The sequence below is a fragment of the Saccopteryx bilineata genome, chromosome 5, assembly GCF_036850765.1.
Source record: "Saccopteryx bilineata isolate mSacBil1 chromosome 5, mSacBil1_pri_phased_curated, whole genome shotgun sequence".
In the NCBI taxonomy this organism is placed as follows: domain Eukaryota; kingdom Metazoa; phylum Chordata; class Mammalia; order Chiroptera; family Emballonuridae; genus Saccopteryx; species Saccopteryx bilineata.
The window spans coordinates 108,093,111-108,103,659 of record NC_089494.1 but is presented as its reverse complement, the minus strand read 5'-3'; the positions used below and the strand labels follow the sequence as shown (position 1 = coordinate 108,103,659).

The following is a 10,549-nucleotide window of genomic DNA, read 5'->3' as shown; positions in this document are numbered from 1 at the left end:
TGCTCTCAATAATATATTTTGTTTATTGGTGCTTTATTTGTTATCTTTTTTTTCACATTATATATTTTCTTCAGAAAATTCTTTAGGGTCATAGGTTGCTATAGATAGATGTTATTCAACTTCACCCTCCTCTTCCCCGCATTATTAAAAACTCCTTCAGGCCCTGGCTGGTTGGCTTGGTGGTGGAGCGTTGGCCTGGCATGCAGGAGTCCTGGGTTCGATTCCCAGCCAGGGCACACAGGGGAAGTGCCCGTCTGCTTCTCTGCCCTTCCCCTCTCCTTCCTCTCTGTCTCTCTCTTCCCCTCCTGCAGTCGAGGCTCCATTGGAGCAAGGATGGCCCGGGCGCTGGGGATGGCTCTGTGGCCTCTGTCTCAGGTGCTAGAGTGGCTCTGCAACAGAGAGACATCCCAGGTGGGCAGAGCATCGCCCCCTGGTGGGCATGCCGGGAGGATCCCGGTCAGGCGCCTGCAGGAGTCTGTCTGACTGCCTCCCCATTTCCAGCTTTGGAAAAGTGCAAAAGAAAAAAAATTAAAAACTCCTTCAGAAATCAGAAAAAAATCCTATTAGTGAGGTTGGGTACTATAAACTGACCAGTGAGCAGACTAATACAGAGTAGATTTCTATGAATTTCCATGATCCTGATAATCACATTCACAACAAAGAAGAGAAAGCAGGAAAAGTACCCTGCAAGAGCTTGCAGAAGGATGATTTGTTGAACCCATAGAAGATGGGCTCAGCCTCTGCCTACCCACCTCCCTCCTGCCCCTCCGAGCCTTCCCAGGCTGTGGTGTAGTTCACGGAGGGCCAGCAGCTGCCAGCCTCCCAGCGCCCAGGATCTCTGCCCCCTGAGATCAGCCACATTACTCGGTCAGGTTTCCACAGGAGGTTATGGTATTCAATAACTTGAGAAAAGTTTGAAACAATTTTGAAACTTCAACGATAGAAGCATGAATCCCTGTGGGAGAGACCACGTCAGCTTCATCCCTAGCTGGGAAGGCTGGAAGAGGGCTGCCCAGGGAGCCGTGGCTGAAGGGTGCTGCAGAGGTAGGGGCCTGGGTACCACCCACAGTCTTCCTGTCTCTTGACCGAGCAACTGTTCAACACATGTTTTTAAAAGGACATTCTTGGTTTTATTAGAAACAAATCCATCCCAGCAACTGGAACAACTCTCCCAAGTTTCAGGCTGACTCAACAAGGAAGCATAGCCGATGGTTAAGAGGGAAGGTTCTAGAACCAACTGCCCAGCTCTGTCACTTACTGGCTATGAGAGCTTGGGCTGGCTCCTTATTTCCTGGCATCTCAGTTTCCTCATCCATAAAGCGGAGGGAACAGGAGAACCTATTTAATAAGCTATCCCGAACGTCCCACGAGCTCAGGAAGTGCTACAAAAGTGGTGTGCACATGGGACTCACACGCTGATTAGGTCAGGCTGCTCCCCGGGTGGCGGGCTAGCGTGTTTTGTGTGGGCTGCCCTTCCGTGACACAAACAGTACTGTGGGTTACCAAAGAGCCCTTGGCCATACATTTATTAACATATAAGTTAACATATTCACACTCAAATTCATATTATATATATTTACTATATTAGTTAATACTAAATAAGTGCCTGGCACATAGTAAGAATTATAGAAGTTCCTTAAATAATATAAATTTAAACTGTCTCTTCAGGACCAGGTTTAGTTTGCTATGTCCCTGAGAACTGGGGCTTTTCTCTGTGAGATGTGATAAGGGTGCTGTTACTCCACGATCGTTCTGAGCCAGGACTCTATTAAATTTCCAGGTCGTGGCCACCTGACTGTGCAGGAAGTGTCATAAGAACCTTATTGCTCCTTTTTTAGAAAAGAGGTTTCCCTAGAAGAGAATTAATTGTTCTAATGAGAAGAATTTCAGCAGGCAGGCAGGCAGGCAGGCAGGCAGGCAGGAAGGAAGGAAGGAAGGAAGGAAGGGAGAGAGAGAGACAGAGAGAAAGAGAGAGAGAGAGAAAGAAAGAAAGAAAGAAAGAAAGAAAGAAAGAAAGAAAGAAAGAAAGAAAAGAAAGAAAGAAAGAAAAGCAGAGAAAAGGTCTGAGAGGGAGAGAAAGGAAGAGTGTGAGAGTAGAAACAGGAGAGCACGGGACTCTGGAGCCAGTGCTCCTCATAGACAAAGCGGGGACAGCCCTGAGCACCCTCCAGGAGTTAAGAGCCAGGGCTTTGGCAGCCATTCCTCCTCACCGCAAGCATCTCCTTCACCAGAGCACTTCTGATAAGTACCAGGCTCCTCACTTTGAATTAGAAATCTGGATCCAAGGGAATAAGCTCTAAATTTAAGTTTAAAGTTTTACTTTGAGTGCTTGTTCAGAGTATGACAAAGCTACCTCTTCACCAATATTTTCTAGCAAGTATGAATTTCCTGGTATCCATGCTTCTGAAATTGTAAATTTAATTTGTAAGAATGATAAAAAAAAAGACCCCTAAATAGCCTGAGTTGAGGTTTCTATTCTCTTTTCTTTGTTTTTCTTCCATATTAGGGAACTGCAAAACCAGCTATTTCAAAAACTTGGCTTACACCACTGCATGAAGATACTTGTATAAGATATGAGGGAGCCTTCAATCATATGAGCACTTTGCAGAGGCACTTAGCAGTAGAGTTACTTAAAAACCTGGTAAAGGCACCCCTGCCATCTACATAGGGACAAACCAACCTTCACTGAGCCATGGTGCCTATCATCGACCATGGTATTTTCTCTATTGTCCCTCCCTCCAATTTATAGCCAATGTTTTATGAGACCATAGCATTGAGTAGAGGAGGTTAATATAATACATGCTATTTCTGAACAGTAAATTCTTACAAAGTGAATGATACTTTCAAAACATTTGGCATTGATTGAGATAATCCACCATTCCCTCTATTTTCTAGGAAAACAACAACATTCTCTTCAAGTTCCCATAGGATGCTCAGTCTAGAATGGCTTGGCAAGTGGTCTTGCTTGACTCTCATTGGCAGTGGACAGTAACATGTCTGTGAGCATTACAGTGATGGAGAATGTCCATAAAACTAATGGGAAATGTCTTAGCCGGTGAGAAGGGTGGCCAGGTCCACTAGGCAAGGGCTCCAGGTTCCAGGCTGATCGAGTCCTGTAAACTTGGAGGGCTCCACCAAAGCACAGAAGGAAAATATCTTCCTCTTCCCGACTCCCTCCATGAAATCCAGGTCATCTGGGACCAATCAACATTCTGCCCCTCATGTGCTACGTGACTTCAGGCAAGTGACTTAACCTTTCTGGAGCCCAACTCCTCTGCCATACAGTGGGGTGAATAACCTCTCCCTATACTGTTTTTGCGAGGAGTAAATGAACAGGTACTCGGAAAAATGGTTGTTTCCTTCTTAGCCCTCCCTCCCACCTTTTACCTTCCTATTAGAAGATTCTTTTCTTGTTTACTCTGATGCTGAAGTGCCTTAAAGGAGGCCTTACCCTCTTCCTGAGATTCTTCCCATCATGCCACGTGCGGGAGGAGCCACTGGAGTACTCGCTGCAGGTGCTCGAAAGAGAGAGTTCACTGCTGCTGCAGCTGTTGTGAGAACAGAGGTGACCAGGGATGACGACCCCCACGCTGGGGCATCTCAAAGCAGGGCTTCCAGATTTTGTATTCAGCTGGCATTCCTGCAAAAGTAGGAAAGCTCTGAGCTAGGGCTTTTCTTCTTGAGTAAATAACAACTCAACCTCCAAGTAAGGTAGAAATGACTAGAAAAATTAATCTCTTAGATATATATTTTAATTTTTTTATTTTAGTGAGAGGAGGGGAGGCAGAGACACAGACTCCTGCATGCACCCCAACTGGGATCCTCTTGCAAGTCCACAAGGGGATGATGCTCTGCCCATCTGGGTCTGTTGGTCCGTTGCTCAGCAACTGAGCCATTTTTTTTTTAAGCACCTGAGTTGGAGGTCATGGAGCCATCCTCAGTGCTGGAAGCCAAGTTGCTCTAACCCAGGGGAAGTCAACCTTTTTATACCTACCACCCACTTTTGTATCTCTATTAGTAGTAAAATATTCTAACCGCCCACTGGTTCCACTGTAATGGTGATTTATAAAGTAGGGAAGTAACTCTACTTTATAAAATTTATGAAGCAGAGTTACAGCAAGTTAAAGCCTATAATAATAATTACTTACCAAGTACTTTATGTCAGATTTTCACTAAGTTTGGCAGAATAAATCTTTATAAAACAACTTACTATAGTTAAATCTATCTTTTTGTTTATACTTTGGTTGCTCCACTACCACCCACCATGAAAGCTGGAACAGCCACTAGTGGGCAGTAGGGACCAGGTTGACTACCACTGCTCTAACCCATTGAGCCATGGCTACAGGAAGGGAAGGGCAAGAGAGAGAGAAAGAGAGAGAGAAGGGAGAGTGGGAGGGGTGGAGAAGGAGATGGTTACTTCTCCTCTGTGCCCTGACTGGGAATTAAACCCAGGACATCCACACACCAGGCCAACACTCTACCACTGAGCCAACCAGCAAAGGCCATTACATTTTTCTTTAAAAAGTGAATAATTATAATGCTGCCTACTTCCTGGGGTTACTGTGGGACCAAATGAGGTTCTAGATGGAAGCATAGAGCACACTATCTGGGCTCAGTAGGTGCACAGAGCTAGCATCCTCATTAGGTATTACAATGGCAGTTTCCCATCTTATCCAGTCATGCAGGTGAAAGAGTAAAATCAGTATCAAAACATGACTCTAATGCTACAATTGTAAGCAAACTGTATCTATGGCTGGCGGTCCAGCGCCCTGGATCCATGCTGCCACTAGATATGAGATCTTGAGCAAAACATTTAACTCCCCTGGACCTTAATGTTTTCCTTTGTAGCACGGGGCAGTTCTAGCAGACTATCCCTCATGGCTTGGAATCACTCTAAGTCAGGAATCAAGTGCCTGGAACACTTCTGTACCACCCTCCAGGAAGCCACATACAGTGGAACACCAACCTCAGGACTAACGAGGTTCTGCTGTAAAAGATAATAGGGCTTTCCATATCAGTTGGCTGTCCAAAGGGTAAAGACCATCTTATCAAAAAGTTGTGGTTCCCATGCAGAAAAGTCAGGTGGTTCAAATTCTAGCGGGTCTGCAAAAGGCCTGGGTGACCAAGTTGTAAACATCCCAGCCCTTCTTTACAGCCACTTTATAGGCTCCTAATGTAACAGATGAAGCAACACAAACTGGACAGGCTAAATTAATTTAGCATCCTGGACACAGGAACGGAATCTCTCCATTACCGTCTAATTCCAGTCTCCTATCTATATAAAGCTTTGTCTCAGGAACTCCTTGATGAGGAACCATCTGTCTTTGTGTCACTTGCAGAATGGCAAAGCTTCTTGCTTATGCAATTTATTGACACTTTATGGGTGCCTTTAGTACCTGAGTACTTATCAGTGTTCTCCAAATGCAGTTCCAGTGACGGTGACTGAACACCAGCTCGGGGTGGAAAGGAAACGCTGTTCTGAGACCACTGTGATGAATATAAAACCCCACCTGAGTACACAGGGCATGTTTAATTGGTGTCTAATCAATATCCATATGCTTAATGATGTTAGATTTGCAATGTTAGGTGTCTGCCTGGCTATTGAGATACTACCGTTTTGCTGCATAACAATCTCCTTAAGTGATCTTAAAATGCCAAAAAAATTTTTTTTCACTACTCTGTTTTCCCCTCTGAAATATGACTTTAAATATAATTAAAAGGAAAAACTTGTCTTAAAATCCAGCTTTAAATGCTATCTATTGATTTACAATCTTGTTTATGGCTGGATATCACTAAGGGGAGTTCATATTTGCATCTCCACAGATGCCTCCAGCCAATGGTCCTATTGCAAGGAACACCTAGCTGTCAAGCTTCAGTCCCCGCATGCGTGCGACACACACCCTGAACGAGCTCTCAGAAGTATCCCATCATGCTTCACTTCTACAAGTGTGCTTTCTATCTTCTCCCTTCTCTCCTCTCATATTTGGTTGTTTGAGTAAGCAGGGTGGTGAGTTCACTTAGGACTAGCTTTGCTCTGACAGGCTGCTTCCCCTCCAGAGAGGGACTGTGTCTGGGTTTTGCGAGGCCATCCAGACCCAAACTTCTCTGGCGGCCCTTCTCACACTTTGCCTGGCCTTCAGTCACAGTTCATATCCTGCCTCCTCCCAAGGTCCGGAAGCGTATTCATGACTTCCCATCTCTCCCGCCTATCCCTTCTCACTACACCTATCAAAATACACCTATTTCTACACCTTAATTCCACCCCCAGGCCTCTTTGAACACGGAAGCACCCTTGTCCTTGCCTGGTTGGGGCCTGTTTGTGTACCTGTGGTAGAGATGCTGGAGTAAGATGATAGGAAATTAGAACTCAGAAGGGAAGATGAAGGAGGAAGAAACTGCTGCCTCTTTCTTGTCCTTAAACTTGAGCTCTCCAGATGTGACAGAGGATCCTTCTGTCACCTCCTCTGGGAGGTGAGTGTGGCTTAAGCAGAGAGGTGTCCTGTAAGTCAGGATTTTCACACTTTAATGTGGATATGAATCACCCAAGCTCTTGTTCAATGCAGATTCTAATTCAGAAATTTTGAGGTGAGACCTGAGATATAGTATTTTGAACAAGTTCCCAGGTGCTTCGATGCTGCTGTTCCTGGGCCTGGGCCAGAGGGAAAAGCCCCTAGGAGAAGCTAGGAGAAGGATCTACCTCTCATGTGGATTTTATGGTGGCAGGCTGTGTCATCTCACAGTCTGACCTGGGCTGGGCTGAGCAGGACCGAAGGAATGACCTAAGCCCACCCATGGGCTGGTGGACTAAGGAGTGTGTGCTTGTGTGTGAGTGGGTGTGCATATGCATGTGTGTGTGTTGGTGGGACACAGAGTAATTATTTGCAAAGAAGAGAAAGGAGCTAGTCCTCCCTGCTGGGAAGTTCTCCCACCATTCTTCCACCTTAGACAATCGATGTTTGAATTTAATAAGGGACCTGGAATCTTTGATATCATGGCTGCAAAGTAAGCTCTTTTTCCAGCAGTTTTTTTTCTTCATCAGCACATGATTATTATAGAAGATTATCTAGTCCATTGAGTAACTGTTCTGTGATTGAGCGCTTGAACTCTGAGGCCATTTATTTTGTTTAAATCTGGCTATTCGACTTGCTAACTGTGACCTGGGAAAATTACTTCACCCACCCATGCCTTGGTTTCTTTCTTTGTAAATGGAGATAATGAAAACACCTACCACATACAATTACTGTTAATTTTTATACTAGCCCATGGCATATAGCAATGCTTAGCAACTTGTATCTGTTGCTGCTATTATTAAAAATGTTTTTATATACATGTCTTGGCTCTTTAACTGAATCACGAGTTTACAGCCTCCCTAAGAGACCCTAATGACGGTTTTCAATATGCTATCATTGTGTCACACCTCGCCTGTAGGAAACATGGTAAGCAACAGCCAACCACGGTACATTTGTTTCCAGGGCTCACGGATGCAAGCTGCGGGAGAGACTTGCTAGCAGATACTTCCTCAGCTATCATTCTCTGTTTCGCCATGTGCTTCTGTGGCCGTGGCACGGGGCCATGTGTTTATGGAGAACAGAGAGGGCTAACGCAGCAGAGACCTTATTAATGCCAATGCTGTTAGCAGGTACCAGGTTAAGTACATTTCACATACTATCTCATTTAATTCTCACCACAACTCTCAGAAATAAGATAGAAACATCATTATGCTAATTTCCAGGTGGGGAAACAGGCACTGAGGAGTTAAAAGCAAAGGTCAGGCAGCCAATAAAGATTCTGAATCAGACCCAGGTCCCAATCACCCACCATGCTATACAGTAAGGCCCTGGCCCTTCACAACAGCAGAACCCCTGGGCATACACAGATCACCATGCATCATACTGAAAAGAGTTGTAATTAGTAATAGATACTGATTATTAAAATTCTTCTTTCCCCTCAAAATGTATATTGACTTCCACTGCAATATTATCTTATTTTGATTTACTTGGCAAATTATACCATCTGCACTATTTAAAGTATATTTTAGATTACCATCTCAAATCACTCATATGCTTTAACACCCTTATTGTGAAAAATGCAATACAAAATTCATAATTTTAGTTAGAAAAAGGAGACAAAGAATGAAGATAAGAGTTGCTTGGGTTAAAACTGCACACAAAATATTCCTGACCTTAAGGCCATATTATAGATTAGATGCCATTAAGGTATTCATAAATATTTAAAGTGGCAGAATTCCACTAAAATTTCATTCCAATCTAACTTGAGAATATGTACCTTCCATATAGAATATCCTATCTAAACCTATAAAATTATACAGTGAAATAAAAAGCCAGTTATCCACAAATGTTCATCTGTCACTGTCTTATGCCTAACATTTTCATTTTACATTTATTTGGCTCTGGTGTTTATCAAGTTACTTTTTTTATGTCAGTGATAGTTAAAAGCCGTGCTGGTTAAAGTTTTGCCAAATAAGCAGAAAGATAACCCTAGCCAAAGAAAAAAAATGTACAGCCCATGAATTTTTAAAAGTTCATACATAATTTATCATAAAAGTAGGATGACTAATATAGAACATGGGCTTTAATACAAAGCTCCTTGACCATTTCTCAGAGACTTTGAGATGTAATCAATATCCAAAATGTTCTCCTAGGAGCAAAGCCAAGATTTATGATATTTTTGCCAAGATTGCCACTTTCTGCTCACTCGATCAGCTGGGGGGAATGGCACTGAACTTCAGAGAACACATGACAGGAGAGCATTCTTATCTGCTTAAGAAAGCTTCAGAGATGCGCTTCTTGGCTCACTCGTGACATCATCTCTGAAGGACAGGAAATAACCGCCTAGACGAGTGTTCTGAAGGCGAGGGAAACTCACGTGCATCTCGGCATCAGTGTGTGACCGCGTCCGCCTCCGACTCCTCTCCACCTCTGAGAGCACGTTCCCGGACGACAGATCCAAGATGTGTGAGTGGAGTTTCTAGGTAAAGAGCAGAGACACTGAATCATGATGATTTAATTGTTTTTTTCAAAATCCTGCCTTTGGACAGGTAAATCTCAAAAGAGTTGACATTTCTAGATTGGATAATACACAGCCTAAGTCAAGACCATTTATCGGCACTCTGTATACATGCATGTACAAATTACAGCTTGTAAACAATAATCACACTTTCACAGTCTATCAATCTGTGATGGAAAATAAGATGTAGGGAAAAATAAGTAGTAGTTGGAAAATAAACGAGAAAACTGTGACTACCCCTATACACTTATCGGCTGGTATGAAAATTAACTTTTGATATTTACATGAAAAAAAATCACCATATTGACCTTACTATGTTGAACAGTGGTTAAAATCTGAGCAAATAATTATAAAAGTGACCTTTTTCTAAACAGCATTGATCTTGTGAAATCTTCTTTTGGACACATTTTAACTCAAAGTCATTAATGTCATCTGTTAGGAACAATTAATGTGAACAGAAAATAATTGCATCAGGGATCTGGGGACTTAGATTTTGGGCATTAATATTCACACACTACTTGATAATATGCTCAATTCTTTATTTCAGCTTTGCTTAGAAGGTCTTCTAAGCTAGGGACATTTCGCTATATTAATCTTTGTACTAATTACTGAGGCTTTTCTGTGGACATTAAATTTGATCTTAATATTTAATTGCAAATACAATAAAACTTGTGATTTACGTCTAATGTTTCTGCCGGGCTGCTGTCATTTTTAAAATGGTACTTGTAGTCTGGTTTCTCTTGGTTACAACTTCTGTGACTTCAGACAGTGAAAATATCAAATCCAGTAAGCAAATAATGTGGCTAAGCCTGCCTCCCATGCCTCTGGCACATTTTCCTCTTCCTCTTCCTCCCCGGAAAAACCTTGCTGCACACTGATGTTGATACGGGAAATATCTGAGACTCCCCACTACTAACTGATATTCGGATCATCTCAGAATGCTGGGGTGGCCACACGGGTTGCTTTGTCCCAGCAGATTCCCCATGGTGTCAGCAGGGACAGTAAACAGCACTAAACTGAGGCACATTTGCTGGGTTGCCCGTGAGATGCCCCTCAAGCTTAACTTGTGTGAAAGCCAGATAGACTTGGCTGGCTGGTCACTGACCAGGAGTTGATTCTGAGCCTCTGCAGGCTGCCCGCTAGGGCACACCGTGCCACGTCCATCCGCGGGAGCAAGGCCTGAGGTCAGTGGTCAGGAGTGGGTCACAGCTTCAAATCACTGCTTGCCTCAGAATTACATTCAGTGTCTTTTGTTTTTCAGCCTATGTGGAGTTTATTTCACCAAAAAGGGCATAAATCCTAAACTGGCTGCCTGTGATTTTGAAAAATCTAATTTCTCCAACAAAGCTAAGACATCGATAGGAAACGAGAACCAGGACATTGCTTTTGCCCAGTTTCTATAATCGTTACCTCAAGCTCCTTAGACAATCTGAGTTTTCTTGGGGCAAAGATTGTATAATCCCCAGGACCTGTCACAATGTGTAATATTCAGTAAGTACCTAAATGATGCTTCTTGTAGTCT

The 10,549-nt window shown here is 43.2% G+C and overlaps 1 protein-coding gene across 7 annotated transcripts in view; it reads right to left on the bottom strand.

Moving 5' to 3' along the window:
- Nucleotides 1-10,549, bottom strand: part of NCKAP5 (NCK associated protein 5) — a 1,181,736-nt gene that overhangs the window by 104,206 nt on the left and 1,066,981 nt on the right. For all 7 annotated transcript variants that reach the window (XM_066233486.1, XM_066233488.1, XM_066233487.1 and 4 more), the window contains 2 exons: nt 8,887-8,988; nt 3,452-3,640 (listed from right to left, as the gene is read on the bottom strand). In XM_066233486.1, the coding sequence (XP_066089583.1) occupies nt 3,452-3,640; nt 8,887-8,988 (291 nt within the window). The remainder of the gene's footprint in view (nt 1-3,451; nt 3,641-8,886; nt 8,989-10,549) is intronic.